General features: G+C 40.8%; 2 protein-coding genes across 3 annotated transcripts in view; both read left to right on the top strand.

The window, feature by feature from the left end:
* Window positions 1-334: 334 nt before the first annotated feature.
* got2b (glutamic-oxaloacetic transaminase 2b, mitochondrial) lies at window positions 335-8,274 on the top strand. The gene is made up of 10 exons (XM_085268804.1): window positions 335-523; window positions 2,912-3,068; window positions 3,251-3,379; window positions 3,472-3,531; window positions 3,631-3,792; window positions 4,839-4,943; window positions 5,097-5,247; window positions 5,809-5,974; window positions 6,439-6,589; window positions 7,040-8,274. Exons 1-10 carry the CDS (start codon window positions 441-443, stop codon window positions 7,160-7,162), a joined length of 1,287 nt encoding a protein of 428 aa, XP_085124930.1. The 5' UTR covers window positions 335-440; the 3' UTR covers window positions 7,163-8,274.
* Window positions 8,275-9,265: 991 nt separating this feature from the next.
* Window positions 9,266-18,004, top strand: part of slc38a7 (solute carrier family 38 member 7) — a 13,120-nt gene continuing 4,381 nt past the window's right edge. The window contains exons 1-11 of one of the 2 annotated variants that reach the window (XM_085268794.1): window positions 9,266-9,343; window positions 10,162-10,592; window positions 11,447-11,500; window positions 13,020-13,164; window positions 14,042-14,186; window positions 14,329-14,427; window positions 14,517-14,574; window positions 14,690-14,804; window positions 14,999-15,146; window positions 17,386-17,585; window positions 17,678-17,729. In XM_085268794.1, coding sequence (XP_085124920.1) covers window positions 10,341-10,592; window positions 11,447-11,500; window positions 13,020-13,164; window positions 14,042-14,186; window positions 14,329-14,427; window positions 14,517-14,574; window positions 14,690-14,804; window positions 14,999-15,146; window positions 17,386-17,585; window positions 17,678-17,729 — 1,268 coding nt within the window. In that variant the 5' untranslated portion in view covers window positions 9,266-9,343; window positions 10,162-10,340. Of the gene's footprint in view, window positions 9,401-10,161; window positions 10,593-11,446; window positions 11,501-13,019; window positions 13,165-14,041; window positions 14,187-14,328; window positions 14,428-14,516; window positions 14,575-14,689; window positions 14,805-14,998; window positions 15,147-17,385; window positions 17,586-17,677; window positions 17,730-18,004 lie in introns of both variants that reach the window. The other variant, XM_085268802.1, reaches the window with a different exon arrangement.

Below are 18,004 nucleotides of genomic sequence, written 5' to 3'. Positions count from 1 at the left end.
CCCCCAATCGAGAAAACAAAACCAATTACATGTTCAAAGCAACGGAACGGTGGCCCAATATCAGAGAGAACTCCACTCTTGAGTGAGCAGTGATGATTGAGCAGTCCGTTTTATTTTGCAGATTCAAGCTGCTCTTCAAAATTTTCACCACCAGATGTCACCGGAGAGGACTGTGTTGAAAAGCTTCGAGTAATGAACCGTTTTTCAATACAAGCTTCAGTGCTTCGGAAAACTTCATTTGGCCATCACTACTGGTTTCTGTGTCTATGTATAACAAATTACTCACGCTTCTTCTCCTTCTTCTCCGCTATAAATACAGACGAAACGACACCGTACGATCACTGGCGACTGCTCTGACGTCAGCGCGTATTCAGATCGTAGGAGCGTGGTCTCGCCTGTCCTTCACATCCTTCTAGGCTCGCCTCCCAAACGCAGCAACGATGGCTCTGCTCAAGTCCAGCAAGATGGTCTACTGCCTGGGGAACATCTCCCCGTCCCTGGGAGTCCTGTCCACCCGCAACAGGTAAAAGGCAGTAACGTGGACGATCAGTTCGTTAAGCACCACCTACGTGGTCGCATGAACTGTCACGTTTTGCAGCTAGCTCAATGAACAAACGTTATTTGAAGGTTGACGTTACCTTGTGTTTTATGGTGGAGCTTGGTTGCTCTGCGGTTAGTGTAGCCCCAATAGCTGGTCAGCTAACCTCAGACTGAGGTCAAAGGATTTTTACACGGCCTGCTGTTGTCCGGGGTTTAGCATCTGCTCCCAGGTAGCAGCTAATATGTAGGTTAGCGATGTCCTCTTGTGACTTGATGGCCTGAAAGGTCAACAGCCATTGTTTAAGACAAACTTTCTCTTTGCTTACTTCTAACCTGACCTCAAAACAGTAACTTTGAGTTACCACAACTTTGAGTTGCTGTTAATGAGGTTAACGGTACTGATGAAAGTCACGCTGGTGTGTTAGCACCGGAGCATGGTGGAGACTGAAGCCCAGTCGGATTTGTTACGTTATCAAGAGCAGCTTAAGTTTACAGTATTAAACAGTTAACTTAATTGTTAATAAACGGTTTCGCCTTTTGCTCCTGAAAACATCTTGAGTGACTTAAACAATCGCGATAATTTCAGTTGCACAGTTTGAGCTAAGCGACTTGTCGTAGTTTGTAAAGTCGTGCGAGCTGATTGGCTGTCGCTTCCCACCTTTGAGCGCCGATTGGCTAATTTCCAGGTGGAAATTGAGACACTGGTGTGTCCTTTCAGGTTGTGCTTGGAGGACAAACTTGTCCAGTTACTCGTTTGTGCGATTAAAATATTTAACTTCAAGCTTTCGTAAATGCTGAGATTTGTGAACGTGGGGAAACTGTATTTAGCTTACCCCTTCACTGCAGTAACTCTAGGTTTCGTTTTTCTAGCTTCTGCTGTCGTGATTCGGTGTCTTATGTTCAAGCACGCAGCCAGCCGTTATTGTGTAATTTTAGACGGTAATGTCAGAAACTGATAGGGGTGAACAACAATATTGCCCTTTACGGTGCCACAAAGGCCTCTGCTCTACTGATCTCTGATAACTTCTCAGTAAATATTTAAATAAACGCTGAAGTTTGTCTGTTCAAAGGTTCTGCTTGCATGCACACTGCAAGTGTGATGAGACAAATGAACGCAAATAACACTTTAGTTACTACGTTCCTGCTGTTAATGTCAACAGTAGTATGTTACACACAGTAAAACTAATACTGTTTATATAGATGGTAATTAGGTGAAAAAAGTTTGTGCCAAATGATAGAAATAATATTTTAATGTCACTTTGGAGACACTTGCCCTTTGCAAAGTGTCCTGTCCTAAATTTAGACTCAAGTTTAGAAAGTAGAAGAAACCTGATACAATAACATGTCTGTGAGGGCAAGAGTGCAGCAAAAGTAAAATCATGCCACGTAAAAAAAAAAAAACGTGATAGTGGGTGTGGGCTTCCTAAATCTATGTACAAACGGAGATGTATTGTATTAATATCAGTTGACGATGTGAAAGCAGAAAAACGCCCAGTGAACTGATTGACTTTTTTCTCTCCCCCCCCCCCCCCCCCCCCCAACCCCATACATCCCGTCTATGCTTAAATCAGACTTCAGTCTTTAGTCTGTGTTGTAAAATATGAGATTGAAAAATAAGCCATTTGTCCCAAGGAAGAACTTTAGGTATCTGTCTTGCTTTCTGTAGTGTGTTTGTGTGGGTTGGTTTTTTTTTTTTTTTTTTTAAATTACTAATAAGTACTGTTAATAAGAAATTCAAGGACTGTTTAGTTTCTTTACCTTAATCAGCCACTTAAACAAATATTTTAATTAGCATCAAGTATTTTGAAACAGATCGATAAGCTTAAAAAGAAAAGAATGATATTCAACAAGATGAAGCTGGAAGAGCAAATAAAGGAAAGAACAGTAATACTCATTCAGTGGAATATAATACTTCACTGAGTGTTTGTTGTCGTGGGAACTGGGTAATTATGACATTTTTGACCCTGATTAACTGTCACACTTGTTGTTGGACTCTGGACTTCCTGATGGGATTATGTTTCATGATGCTTGTACCAGCCAAGCATGTGTCATTCATGCGTCTTTAAGTCAGTGTGTTATCTCCAGGTCACATGAGGAGCTAAGCTGGCATTAGGCTCTGCAGCATGTTTCTTTTTTCTTTTATTGGCCTTTTCTGGAAAGCCATCTACAATATTAACATAAATGTTGCCATTTGATGCATTGTATCAGTTTTAGCTTACTGCTAATTTGCATCTGCAGTCTGTTGGCAGGCTACATGCATTAAACTGTACAAGGTAGTGGTACCTTAAAAGCACTTTGCCCCTCTTCAAAGATGCATTAGTGTTTGTTTGTGACCACAATCGAAGTACTATACTCATCTGCTTTGGTGCAGCTCCTGGTGGGGTGGAGTGCAGATGGGTCCCCCTGATCCCATCCTGGGGGTGACTGAAGCCTTCAAGAAGGACACAAACCCCAAGAAGATGAACTTGGGAGTGGGAGCCTACAGGGATGATCAAGGAAAGCCTTTTGTCCTCAGCTGTGTTCGCAAGGTAGATCCACCTCCAGATTAAATTATCGTGTGTGTGTGTGTGTGTGTGTGTGTGTGTGTGTGTGTGTGTGTGTGTGTGTGTCATACATGCATAGATATGTATGTAATACATATACATACACACCATTGCCAGCTGATGGAAAGGAGGATGTTTTATGCCTCATTTTCTTTGCCTTCTTCTAGGCAGAGGCTATCATTGCAGCTAAACAGCTGGATAAGGAGTACCTTCCCATTGGTGGTTTGGCTGAATTCAGTAAAGCCTGTGCTCAGCTGGCTCTTGGTCCCGAAAATGAGGTTTTGAAAAGTAGCAGAGTAAGTTCAACTTAAAGTTCAGTTGACGATGGACAAGTTTTTGTCTTTTAAAAGAAATCCATATCAGTACAGCAGTTTTCTTCTCCTGACAGAGCGTCACCGTCCAGACCATCTCAGGAACTGGATCTCTGCGTATTGGAGCCAACTTCTTGGTGAGGTCTTCTTGTATTGATCACCTGGCATTTAAAAACTGTTTTTAAAAATTAGGTTTCTTGGTATGCCTTAGCTCATTAGCTTTTCCTGTGTCACAGGCTCGATTCCACCCTGGGCCACATGATGTGTACCTGCCCAAACCCTCCTGGGGGAACCACACACCCATCTTCAGAGATGCTGGCATGCAGCTCAAAGCTTACCGCTACTATGAACCTTCCACCTGTGGCTTTGACTTCAAAGGAGCTCTGGATGACATCTCTGTAAGAAATGCGTAAAATACATGCGTCAAAAGAAAATGAAACATGTTTAGCATTTTTCCCAACAATTTGATTATTGTTGATGATTTTATCCTTTGAGTTGTCCAAATGATATCTGTGATTTTGAAGGATAAGTTCGAGAGTAGTGATCAGATTTAAGAAATTTTCCTTTTATTAGGAAAAGAACGCAGGACATGGGACTCTTCTTTTTTTTACTTTTGTGGTGTGTAGTGCAAACGGTGTATTTATACTAAGAGCCATCCAAGAGGACTTTGGTCTTGCCCCACTTTCTGTTTACACACAGATATCAGGGAAGCTTCACTGGGCATAGTGTGAATTGTTGTTGCATCAGTGTATGAGGCTCTAATAAAGATTTGCTAAAATGTACATGTAATTCTCATCCCCTTATCTTAGTATTTCCCAACCACTGTGCTACAGCACATAGGTGTGGTGTGAGAAATGATCAGGTGTGCTGTGGAAGATTATCTGGTATTCCAAGCGATTGGCTTGAGTAACAAACAGAACAATTACATTCTCTTCCACTAGAGGGCAGTTCAACTACCTGCTCTAATTAAATCAGTTGCCAACTGCCAGTAAAACAGGAGAAATTGCATAATAGTCATGCGAGTGAGACAATGCAGCGCGTAATAGCAATAGATAAGTATTTGAAAAGAAAATGTAGTTAATCTGACCTGGGTCCTGGAGTAAATTCCAACCCAGATGAAGGCCCTAGCATGAATAGTGGTCAGAAGAAGACAAAGCTATACTGGGGACAAACTGAGCCAATTCCGCTATACCTGGTGCACACGGAAAAATTATTAATATGCTTTTTGTGACATTTTTGTTTGTGACTTTCCTAATGTGAAATATGTGCCATGGCTCCAAAAGGTTGGAAAACGCTGCTTTATCTCGTGGTGAGGAACCACTTCATGTTAGTCATATCTAGTGCATGAGCAGTGTACGAGTACTGCTGCTGTGAGAACACGGTCAGGTCTGTAGTGTGTGGGTTTTTGTAGGCTGACTAACTGAAACCCTCGTTTATGTTGCAGAAAATCCCAGAGCAGAGCATCATCCTGCTGCATGCATGTGCCCACAACCCCACTGGTGTGGATCCAAGGCCCGAGCAGTGGAAGGAGATTGCTGACATTGTGAAGGTGAGAGGTTATCAGAGGTTCTGAAAATGCTAATGATGAAACGGTTGCTTTGCTTTTATCTCATGAGGTCTCTGACAGTTAAGACAGCAAAATTGATGAGCTCTGGATAATTAACTGCTGTCTGTCTTTGTTCATCCACCACCACTCTTATAGAAAAGGAACCTACTCGTGTTCTTCGACATGGCCTACCAGGGCTTTGCAAGTGGAGACATTGATCGCGACGCCTGGGCTGTCCGCCACTTCATTGAAAACGGTCACAACATTGTGCTGTCGCAATCCTTTGCCAAGAACATGGGACTCTATGGTCAGTCAGATTCAGTGCAGGCTCCTAAATGGGTGTTTTCTGTTCTGAAATGAAACATTTGAGCAGATCTATCTTGATCCCTTAACAAGACCCACTGAGAAAATGCTGATACTAAAATATATTTATTTGGGTACAGCGGTAGTTCTTTTGAGTTTTGAATGTTGTCACAATTTTGTATGGCAACACTTATTCTCACTGGCCACATATGGTTAGAATAGTCTCCTTCTACCTAGTCTTTTATTTCTGTTTAGTGGTGTCTTGCAAACAGTCTGTAGGTGCATTACTGACACCTTCTGACACTGGGGCCACATTAAAACCTACACGAGTCTGGGAAAATATGAGTAACACAAGAATCGCAAGCTATTTAATTGTGTGTCTGTTATCCTTGCTTATTTATAACCTGTTCAATTTTCTTAAATTTGGTTGTTCAGTAGAGGTGGTGGTTTATCGTGAACCAAAATCTTGTATTAAACCCTGAGGTTTTTTTTTTTTTTTTTTTTTTTTTTTTTTTTTTTTTTGTCATCAGTGTTTATATTTTTGACTTGCTGTGCATGTTGACAGGTGAACGTGTCGGAGGCTTCACTGTCGTGTGCAAAGATGCAGAGGAGGCAAAGAGGGTGGAGTCTCAACTCAAGATCCTCATCAGGCCCATCTACTCCAACCCACCAGTGAATGGTGCCAGAATTGCAGCAACTATTCTCAACACGCCAGAGCTGCACTCACTGTGGTACGACCTTTTAGACATGGACATATCCACAGACGACCCCACTAGGGTTTAAATACTGGGCTCCTTCCTTCTTTAAGCTTCATGCAGAGGTTTTGCTTCTCATCCAAGAGGCTTCTTCAGTTTTAAAACCAAATGAAGCCCAGTTGCTTTCTCTTCAAGCTCCTTAGGTTATCACAACACTGCACTTATGCTGCGTTCCTTTGGCCACAGAAATCAGAGCTGGGAGTGACACGACTACCTTAGTTGAGCATGTTCCAGGAGTAAAGTCAGGTTTTAGAGACAAAGCTCCAGCACCTTCAGGGATGGAGCCTGGTCAGTGCTCTATGCGCTGCTGCCAACTAGCAACTTAAACTCTGACACATTAAACTAATGTAGTCTGAATACTTTGGGAACGCTTCAAATCTTCAGCGTGCCCCAAAAAGGTTGATGCTCAGTTATGCATTTCTTTGTTTTTTTGTGTCCAGGCTGGAGGAGGTCCATGGTATGGCTAACCGCATCATCAAGATGAGAGAGCAGCTGGTGGCCGGTTTGAAAAAGAATGGCTCCTCCCACAACTGGCAGCATGTCATCGACCAGATCGGGATGTTTTGCTTCACAGGACTCAAGCCAGAACAGGTAATGTAATGGCAGAGAAATTGATACGTTTTCATATTTAAACAAAGTGTAATGAATAATGTCATTCAGCAATAAACCTCACAGGTCATATCAGAGGAGAGTTTCTCTTAGGAAAGAGACTTGCCTTTTGGCAGGCCCACTCTTACAGTCATATCTGTTGTGTAAAGCTGCTTTCTGTACTGACTGAGGTTTCACCACCAGGGGGTAATGGTTTACTGCTGTTTAACTTTTTAGTCGTTACAAAGTTTAGTGGCGATTTGTATTTGCCTGGTTGCATTAAGAATGTGGTCTTAAACGCCTGCTGTCTCATTTAAAAACGTGCATTCTTCAGTCTTGTTTGTTTGACATTATGAGTCTTGATCCTGCAGATGAATGTTTATTTCAAAAAACAACAAACAATAAAACTGCCCTTTTCCTCTGCCTCATTTGTGCTGTTTTCTTTCCCTGCAGGTCGAGCGCTTGACAAAAGAGTTCTCAGTGTACATGACCAAGGATGGCAGAATTTCCATGGCAGGTGTGACCTCTGGAAACGTGGGCTACCTTGCAGACGCGATCCACGCAGTCACCAAGTAGAGTGGATCGTGCTGGGAGAGCAGCAAAAATCAGAAGGAGCAGCACTAAAGAGGAGCTTCAAGCGTCATTTATTCTGTCTCCTTCATTCCACCTTTAGAAAACTTCCTTTTTTTTCTTTTCTTTTTTTTTTTTTTTTTCTAAGTTGTAGCCTTTTTGTTTCCTGACTGGCTTTCATCATGAGTTAAATTTGGAACGGTTGCTCTTGTTCCAGGCTCTGTTTTCCAGTTACACTTTCTTTCCTCTACATTTCACTAAAGGCTTCCCCTGCCAAATTGAGAGATTTCTTCCCATGACTGAATCATCTTTGCTTATTTATTATCAGAAATAAACTGTTGGCTGTACATTCGTGTCCTCCTACATGTATATTCTATCTGCTGTGGGCCCACACTCTAAAACGTTGAGGAAAAATTATCCAGGCGATGCTAGGCGGAGATGAGATCTCTCGTTCTTTGTGAAAGCTTGTAGTTGATCTGAGGGTTTCCTTTTAATTGTGGAGTTGTAGCACTTTAACCTGTGAGGCACTGTTTGAGTCTCAAGACATCACTGGCACTTCACTGGGCTTTACTGTACTAATGGGCATCTGCCAATCATGTAATCTCTTTACTGCCCTAACAATGATTCAGCAGTTTACTCTTTATCTGTTCTGTTTCAGTAGAATTTGAATCTGTTTGATTTCTGTTTTGGTGATTACAGGGCAGCGGTCTCTCTCTGCTGGTCCTCTTGTAAGCCCAGATACAAACAAGCACATGGTTTAGCGTTGAGAATGGAGACAATAAATCTGTCAATCCCACTGCAAGGAATTTTTATTACACAAAATTACTCTCCAAATGAAAAGTCTGTACTCCATGGTAAAGTTGTGTGGGGTACTTTCTTCGGGGGAACACCACATCTCATGATGCGCGCACGCTGTTCATTCAGATGAACATCATGTTTTTAGTGTGTGAATCTGGACTGTGAGACACAGATGGCAATACAAAATGTGGGGTTTGCCCGAGTCTGCTCTTACTTCTGGTACTCTGCCTCCATGTTTTTGCATTCTCTCTTATGGATCGTTGGTCTTGTCATCATTGAACAAATAAATCATTAAAGAGTAAAGATGTGAAACCAGTTAATTTTGTCCCTTTACTTCACATTTACCCACTACATCATGCTCAGACAACCTACATCTGATCCCAAGTGATGGATTATTGCACTGAGGTCCAGGGGAGTTTCCTCGCTCTTTGTTAGCTATGATAGGCTAAACTTGTATATAATGATCTTGACTTGCATAAGCACAAACAAAAGTACAGAGTGCTCTGACTTATGCATTTGCTTAAATGGGTGTGGCTGCATTTTCATTGGTCTTTAAGTTTCTGATATGTTCTTGGATAATAGTTTACCCATGTAAGAAATGGTTACATGCACTCTTTGTTCTGTTTTATTTACAGATAACAGCCCTGTACAGCAATGAACAAATATAGACCACCTGTCATAAACATGATACAAACACCTTCCATCCATTCACTTCCGCTTATCCTTTTTCAGGGTCACGGGGGACGCTGGAGCCGATCCCAGCTGTCATAGGGCGAGAGGCGGGGTACACCCTGGACAGGTTGCCAGTCTGTTGCAGGGCTAAGACACAGGGACAGACAACCATTCGTACTCGCATTCACTCGCACATTCACACCTAGTGGCAATTTGGATTATCCAGTTAACCTATCCCCACAAACACCTTTAAACTAAAAATTATTTTAGGCAAAACTGAATTCATATTCTTATAACCACTTTGAACCAGCACACTGGATTCCTCTGAGAAGTCAGAAATGAACAACATAGAGCATACACATATATTCTAGAAACACAAAAATCGGCCTTTACCAATACTTTTAATTTAAAGCATAAAATGTACAGTAGTATATTTATAGCAAAAACAAAGGTTAAGTTAAAAAATTGGATTGAAAAAAGACAGGTTGTGCAAAAGAGTACATTATATGTTCGCCATAAGTTTAAGAAACAGCGGCATATAAGGAAGCGTAGAAACAACTTCCTGTCAAGAGTGGAGGCCTCAGGTAATCCCACTGGGTTTATGAAAACGACAGGGGGAACTACATTACCCACAATTCTATTGTACCGCATGTGACTTGCTCGTCACGTTACGGTCAAAACACTGAGGTCTCTCATTTCCAGCGGTGGCGGCATAAGGTAGGATACGAGCACTTTAGTCTTACACGAAACAGAGACGGCTCTTTAATCCTTATTGTGAGTAACGCGGAGGTGTTTAAATGTGTGGACTTGTTGTCGAAAACGAGCTCTCTTTAGCTCGGTGTGCTGTTTGCTAGCTAGCTAATGTAGGCACAGTGGTGTATGGGTGTATTGATAAATGCTATTGTTACCTTAGTGAAAACAAAAGCCTGAATCTAGCTACGATAAAAGGTGGATTACTTGACCAGTGTCTCCTGTAGATACCCGTGTGTGTGTGTGTGTGTGTGTGTGTGTGTGTGTGTGTGTGTGTGTGTGTGTGTGTGTGTGTGTGTGTGTGTGTGTGTGTGTGAGAGAGAGTGAGTGAGAGACAGTGACTGTGTTGGAGATCTGGTGGACACAACATTAATAAATCACCTCCATGCTTTATTCCTGGCAGCTTTGCGTGTTCTCCTACACTTTCTGCCGTACGCTCATTAGCTACTTTATAAGAGATCCACTTGTAAAACGACTGTTCTCTAAAACGTATGTTTGTTCTTGAGCTCACTGATTTTGATTTTTTTTAAACATGGTGATTATAAGAATCATGTCATCTTCCTAAAATGAATAGTACCCCTTCACTGCCTTAAACTGGGTAATTTCTACATACAGTATATTATGGACTTCTAGGAATCAGTGAGCAGAAACCGTTTTACCAAACATGACTTGTGATTCAAACCACTTTTTTTTTTTTTTACTTCCCCATCTAATGTACTCAGTATGTTATTTTGATACCACGCTTCTCCCAAATGTATCTAAATGCAGACAATATTTTATTACAGCTCAATCTCCAAATGACTTCACCATCAAACCATCACCGTTGAGAAACCTCAGCTGGCTCCTGACTGGACATAATTATTCATCTGCAGCTGGGTTATATCTCGTAGCTTCATTCAAATTTCCTCACCTGATTTTCTGAGGTGCTTAACGCTTCCCAGACTGAGCTGCACCTTGGTGACTCATGGCAATTAAAAATGATGTTGAGGACTGGGGTGGTGCTGGCAGCAGTGACTCTGGAGAAAGGGCGTGGCTCTTGCAGAGCCCCAGTGTGGATTCTGTTCGGCAACCTGAGTCTGAGAGGAGGAGCTCGGGGGTGTCATCAGTAGGCGCTGTTTTCATCGTGGTGAATGCAGCGCTGGGAGCGGGTCTACTCAATTTTCCTGCAGCCTTCAATATGGCAGGAGGTATAACTGCAGGATTCGTGCTTCAGATGGTGAGGAGATTATGCGCTTCTGCTACACCTCTTTTGTCTTGCATGAAGCATGTATGTCATGAAGTACAGTTAAATTAGGATTCAGTTATAATTTGCTCTGCTCAGTTTTTATGAACTACATGCATTGATCATCTATAATATTAAAACCACTGAGTGTTGAGATGAATGGATCCTGTTTGTGTCCTAAAAGGTCTTGGGACCTGGCATGGTCCTGGTCCTATGTTACTTTGAGACATACCACACACCTTAACATTGCTAGAGGCCACGCACATCATTGGATAGCAATGGAAGCATCCTATAGCAGAACAATGCATTTCATCATTCTTGAGAAAATGCTTGGAAACAGCTTTAGAAACACAACCAGTGTGTGACGTTTGGTCTCCAATCTCCTGACATCCCAGTCTGACAGAGCATCAGCGGGATGTGCCAGGAGAATGTGAACCACACAAGTCACACCCTTTAATCTACGAGATCCACTGGCAGTGTTAGAGTATCAGACACCAAGGGATGTCTCGTGTTCATTGCCCAGTCTCCAGACCAGTTTTGGAGGGTCAAGAAGGACCTCCAGAATATAACTCTGATGTTTAATGTTGTGGCTGATCAATGTATACCCTCATTACACTGAGGGTGAAACATTTTTTGGCACTAAGAGAAGCTGAAAGGAAAAAAAAAAGTTATTTTATGTCACTACCAACAGTTATTATTAGGTTAGCTGGAAAGGGAGTCAGACTGAATATAGCATGAGCTTGTTCATTCCCGGAATACAAGAACTGACAATCAGAGCACCTGCTTTCTCTGTATTCATGTGACCAGCATATTCATGTAGTGCTGCTTTGTGTTTCCTTGTGTTTCAGTTTATGCTGATCTTCATAATCACCGGGCTGGTGATCCTTGGATACTGCTCCCTGGTTTGTGTTGCCCCCAAACGTTCTTCACATTTCACTTGTTTTTCTTATGTTTTCTCTGCCATGTTCTGGACCTCGAACTCCGAACAGTTTTGTCTCTCTTTTGTCTTCTTCCTTCATTCGTAGTGAAACAAACTGCGCAGGCTTCTTAAGTAACAACTTCTTTATTCTGTGGTTGTAATCCTGATCATATGGATAGGTTTGGACTTTCACTTCCTCAGTAGCTCAGATTTGTGCTTGCGTCTCACACAACACTGGAATAAAAGAGTAAAGCTAAGACTGAGTCAGCTGAATTTTGTAAATTTTAAGTGATGCAACAATATCCGCTGAAGAAAATCATTTACATTCAGCTGTTGGATGGTTTCTGGCTATGTAAATGTGTGAGACTCCAACCTTAATTTTGCCAATAACTATGCAGACATCGGTAAATCAAGCTGTGGTAGCCAAGATAAAGTGTTTTTCTGTGTCTTTAACCTGCGTGCTGGCAGAATCCAAGATAGCCAATTAAGAGTGACTTGAATTACTCAAGTAGTAAACAGCGATGCTCCTGCTGCTTGGTTGTTTGTGGAGTTATGTAGAAAAACCTGTTTTAAATGCCGCACACTGCAGGAGGAACCCATGTTCTCAGTGAGTGCATGGATACATCCGTTTAGGCTTGCGGGAAATATCACAGGCTTGTGTTGAAAAACCTAATTTGGACAGTTAACCTTTGTTTCAGTGGCGCTGAAACTCAACGGCTAATTTAAGTGTGACATTTTAATGATGATGATTTTAATGGTGGCAAATGAAAATTCAGGTAAATGCATACAGGCTACAGATGTGATTGCTAACCTTGTGAATTTAACTCGGGCAACTTTGTAAATTTTTTGTGTTAATTGAATAAAACCCAAATCACACAGGCCTAGAAACCGATTGCAGGCCATTTAGCAACCATTGGTTTCTAGGGGAACAAATGTGTATGTGTGTGTTTTTTGACTGGTTGGCGATTGCTGGAGGTTGCTTGTCGAAATTGGTTGTGAAGAGCTATATGGTGCTGACTCAAACACCTGTTTTTGGTTGCTTTGGTTACCATTTGGAGAGTAGTTGGTGAGCATTTGAAGTGGGCGACTGTGATGATCTGCAAACCAACCACAATAAGGTGTTTGGGTCACCACCCTCTGTGCTACAGATTTTACCTAGTGACTGTCTCCAACCACTCGCCAGCCAGTTGGGGAATATACATTTTTCCCTGGGAACCAAAGGTTGCCAGGTGCGGTCACTGACTGGTCTCTAGGTCTGTATGACTGGGGTCTAAGTGAGTGATAAACTTATTAAACATTAAGCATAAATGCGATGAACTGTCACAATTGTGAATGAAAAAACATGTACACCCTCAACAGTCAATAGATTGCATCACCTCCTCCAATATGGCAGGCAACTCTCGGATAATGAAGTCACATGAGAAACGTTAGTATCACTACCGTGTACCTACCTACTGTTTGATCAACGTGCTTTTTTTAAATTATCTGTCCTTTTTATTCAGGTCAGTAATGAAGCTACTTACCAGGAAGTTGTTCGAGCCACTTGCGGGAAAGTCACAGGAGTTGTATGTGAAGTAGCTATTGCCATCTACACATTTGGCACATGCATTGCTTTCTTCATTGTCATCGGAGACCAGCTCGATCGCTGTAAGTGTACTTTATCAGACTGGTTAGCTTTTTTTTTTTTTTTTTTTTTCGTCTCTAGAAAACCAAAACCCCTAAAACTGGAATGTAAAAGACAAAAGATGCACCTGAATTAAATTTAGCTGTTCATCTCTTCAAAACCATCTTTAAAAAAATTTTTCTGGCTACAGAGTCGTTATTGACCACAAGCCCTGTTTCCTGGGTTTGACTCTGTGTGACTTTGACCACTTCCATACATGAAATTAGATCCTTCACCTCAGATTTCATTTTAAAGGACAAGATCCAGCGCACGCTGCAGAGGCAGGGACAGGACAGGACTTCCAGGGAGCCATCAAAAATATTAATGACACTTAAAGTGGTCTGGGGTGGACAAGAGTATGATCTTTAAAAGGAAGATCAGCCAAATTTAAATCATATAAGGTTTTGTGAGATGTTCCGATCATCTCCTACATTTAAATGAAATTTCTGCTTTCCTTTTGCATTTAGCTGTGATGTATTAAATAGGGGAAGTCTTTCTGTCATAGAGCAGTATAAAAAAAAAAAAAAGTCAGTGTCATCAATGATGAGGGCAAAGAACATCAGAGATGACACTACTCAGCTTTTTCGCTCAGTAAACGTGTCTCTCATGTGATTAACTCAACCCAGAGATGCTGACAGTGTTTAAAAGAATTCAACTCTGGCCTTTTGCTATTTAGAAATGAATGAAGTGTTTGTGACTTAGATCGTCTGCATTTCTTCATCCCTCCTGTGTGTACAGCTCTTTAGCTAATCTCCTGCTCTGTACCGTGTACCCTTCTCCAGCAAACAGCAGATTGTACTCTGGCTCTTTCTCTTTGGGGCCTTCTCAAGTGTTTTTGAAATCCTTGTTTTTTTGTTACAGTGATCGCTGCAGCGGGTCATAATGCAGAGGGTGAAGACGATCACTTCTGGTACACTAACCGCAAATTTACCATCTCTCTGACTGCGATACTGGTCATTCTTCCTCTCTCCATCCCCAAAGAGATTGGCTTCCAGAAGTATGCCAGGTACAGAACTTTGCCCCTGTTAACCTGCAGCTTATTTTCACCCTGAGAATTGATTTCTTCTTGTTGTTGTTTTTGTTGTTATTATTATTATTTTTTAAATTTACACACTGATTATTTGAGTTGTTCGTTTTTTCTCTGGTAGTACTCTGAGTGTGATGGGAACCTGGTATGTTACCATAGTGGTCATCATTAAGTACTTCTGGCCGGACAAAGAGGTGACTCCGGGCTATGTTCCTACCAGGTGTGGACACATTTCACAACACTTTCTAAACATCTGCATCCTCCTCATCTGGCTTTGTTTGAGTTGCTAAATCATTGTGTTTGTTACAGTTCTGCTTCCTGGACTGCAGTTTTTAATGCAATGCCCACCATATGCTTTGGCTTCCAGGTATCTCCTCATTTGGTATCATTTGATGAGATTTTAAGCTATGTGCCTTTATGATTAGACTTTAATATTAATAAACTGTATCTCCTGCCTTCTCCGTCCTGATCTCCGGTCACAGTGCCATGTCAGCTCCGTGCCAGTGTTCAACAGCATGAGGAGGAAAGAGATCAGACCCTGGGGGCTTGTTGTGACCTTCAGCATGTTAATCTGCCTTTTTGTTTACACTGGAACAGGTATTGTACATATATACTGAATAACATGTATCTTTATAATTGACTTTTAAATACATTTGAGAAACTACATGTAAAAGGTACTTGAAGGTATTTTTTATAGCATGGAAATATATTCCAGAAATGTAGTCAGCCTGCAGGTTTGCTTTTTTTTTTTACAGTGAAGCGATCCTTGGTGTGATTTTTGATTTGTTCAGGTGTCTGCGGCTTCCTGACATTTGGCTCCAACGTCAGTCAGGATGTGTTGATGTCGTACCCCCCCGATGATATCGCCGTAGCCATTGCGAGAGCTTTCATCATCGTCTGTGTGGTCACCTCCTACCCTATTTTACACTTCTGTGGCAGGTAAGACACAGCAAAGCTAAAACGTGTGATACTAATGATGAAGCTGTAGTTGATATCTGGATATATTAATGGGTCAAGACAATACAGCAGAAAACCATATGCAGTGTAAAGCTACAGTGGACTAAAGGTTTCCTCAGCAGAGAATAGAGTAATACTCACTGTGTCTGTCTGTTTCTGTTGTAATCTGAGCGTCTCAGTTTTTCTTGTGGCTGCTTCAGCTGCACATGCGTCTGAGTGCATATTGTTTCCTCCATTTCTAACTGTATTTCCTCCCCTACATCTTGAGAAAAGCTTAAAGTGAGATGGCATAATCAAAATAAAGTATTTTATTTGTATTCCTGTGTAAAAATAAAAGCAAAGAACACTCTTTGGATAAGCAGCAGCTAAGTGGTGCTGATTGAAGGCAGCTGATTAATCGAGTCTAATCAAGCGTGATCACCTCTATAAAGGCAGAAGCTTTAGAGGTGGAGAGTGTGTCAAAACATGCCATAATCTTCCCAGGAGTGGACGTCCCAGTAAGTTGACCCTGAGACTAGACCCCCAATACTTGGAGAAACTGCAGAAACCCCCAAAGCTACATCTCAAACTCTATAGGGCTCAATGAGCATGTTAAATATTAAAGTTAATGACAGCACGATTTACTAGAGGAGAGCCTCTTCTCTCTAAAAAGAACATCATCATTTATTTATTTATTTATTTATTTATTTATTTATTTATTTATTTATTTATTTATTTATGTATTTATAGCACTTTAAAAACACACCTGGTAGACCAAAGTGCTGTACAATACTAATATGCACATAGTAATAAAACCAGACATAGCAATTAAAAAAAAAAAAAAAAAAAAAATCAGTTACACACAGAGTTAAAAGCCAGGGAATAAAAATAGGTTTTTAATAAAGACTTAAAAACTGGCACTGATGTAGCCTGTCTAATATGGAGAGGAAGGTTATTCCAAAGCATCAGCGCAGCAACAGCGAACGCTCTGTCTCCTCTAAGTTTCAGCCGTGACTTTGGGACCGAAAGCAGCAGCTGCTCAACTGACCGAAAGGAACGAGTGGGGACGTGGGGCTTCAACAAGTCAGACAAATAAACAGGTGCCAGACCATTTCGAGATTTAAAAACCAATAAAAGGACTTGAATTCAATTGGAAGCCAGTGTAAAGAGGCCAAAATCGGAGTGATGCGATCAAATTTTCTTCTGCCAGTTAAAAATCGTGCCGCAGCATTTTGCACTAAAATGAAGAAAGGGCTTAACCTTTGATAAACATCTGAGGTGATAAAATGCTGATTTTTACCAGTTTAAGTTTACAAAGTTGCAAATGTAAGGAAAAAAATCCTGATGTAAAACCATAAACATTCCTATTTTATGTGCCCAGGGTGAGTCTTTACTGCTAATTTGCTGCTCTCTCTCTCTTCAAGTGTGTATTTGTCAAACTAGACACACATATGGGTTGAAACACACTAGAGATAATAGCAGCAAAGTGGCAGAAGTGATGATGATTATGGGTTCAACATCTGTTGGCTTACTGTAGCATTTTATTGCATCATCCAGTGTATTTTACCATGTGAGCATTTCTTCTTCTTTTTTTTTTTTTTTTTTTTTTTGCTCTGCTGTTTCCTTTACTTTATTTCTTTCCTTTATTTATTACCATATCCATTTCCTTTAGTGGTTGCATTTCAAGTGTCTAAAATATATAAGCTGATTTTTATTTATTTTTTTGGTAAGGCTGTCAGTTCTTACTAGTGAAAAACTTATGGAGCGATATCTTTGAGATTTCTCACTGCAGCCTGTTACTGGCATCAGATAATTTACATCTTTTCTTTTTTGGCCTTTTTTGTTTCCTGTGATTTTTTTTTTTTTTTTTTTTTTTTTTTTTTTTTTCATGCACTGAGATGCATTCAAATTATTGCCAGCAGAAGAAACTGACCATATTTATGTATTTGTTGTTGGCTAAATATAATCTGTCCTCATTAAATAATGTTTATTAGTGATGCTAGGGTTACTAAATTTTCCAATATTTAGAAATTGAAAAGGAGCACTGATGTGGGATTTGTTTCAGGTGGTACCCCGTGTGTAGTTTTTAAAATCTGTATCAGATGATTTAAAAATACACCCCAAAAAAAAGTCAAAGGGATTGGTGGTATGTCCTCGGTGTGTTTGTGTGTACTAAAGTCCTTATTTAGTTTTTATGGATCTTTTCTTCTCAGTACTCTGCTGTGGTCATGTGTTGTTTTAGGGCAGTTATAGAGGGACTTTGGCTGCGTTTCCAAGGTGAACAGGTAGAGGTGTGTGTACGTCGTGAGAGGAGGAGGAGGATCCTGCAGACGCTGGTGTGGTTTATCATCACCCTCGTCCTCGCCCTCTTCATCCCAGATATTGGTCGAGTGATCTCTCTGATCGGAGGACTGGCAGCCTGCTTCATCTTTGTCTTCCCAGGTACACTGCACGCCATCTGCTCTGTTCGGGTTTTCTGTGCAGCTTTTATTGACGCGCTGTAAAGCCAACCCAGTGTTTCTTTAAATTTACAGGTTTGTGTTTGATGCAAGCCAAACTCTCAGAGACTGACGTCCGATCTGCAAGGTGAGGCTCATATATATATATATATATATATATATATATATATATATATATATATATATATATATATATATATATCACATACATACACACATACTCACACTCTCTAGGGGTGCAACGATACACAAAATTTTCGGTTCGATATTTTTTCGATACAAAAAAAAATGTTCATGCCTTTTTAATTTGTCATTTATTAAAATTATAAATATATATTTTAACACAAAAGTACAGTTTTTAAATTTAACCCTAACCCTTGTGCGTGTTGTTTTTTAGCTCAT

Source organism: Mchenga conophoros, linkage group LG1 (genome assembly GCF_057382185.1).
Source record: "Mchenga conophoros isolate Kocher_MC1m ecotype Shallow Benthic linkage group LG1, M_conophoros_male_GT1.1, whole genome shotgun sequence".
Lineage (NCBI taxonomy): Eukaryota > Metazoa > Chordata > Actinopteri > Cichliformes > Cichlidae > Mchenga > Mchenga conophoros.
The sequence above is the reverse complement of the archived record's forward strand: the minus strand, read 5'-3'. Positions and strand labels throughout refer to the sequence as shown.

Coding starts and splice junctions, on each gene's coding strand:
- got2b (XM_085268804.1), top strand. CDS start 441: ATGGCTCTGCTCAAGTCCAGCAAGATGGTCTACTGCCTGGGGAACATC. Junction 3,069..3,250: donor TCCTCAGCTGTGTTCGCAAG/GTAGATCCACCT, acceptor GCCTTCTTCTAG/GCAGAGGCTATCATTGCAGC. Junction 3,793..4,838: donor GAGCTCTGGATGACATCTCT/GTAAGAAATGCG, acceptor TTTATGTTGCAG/AAAATCCCAGAGCAGAGCAT.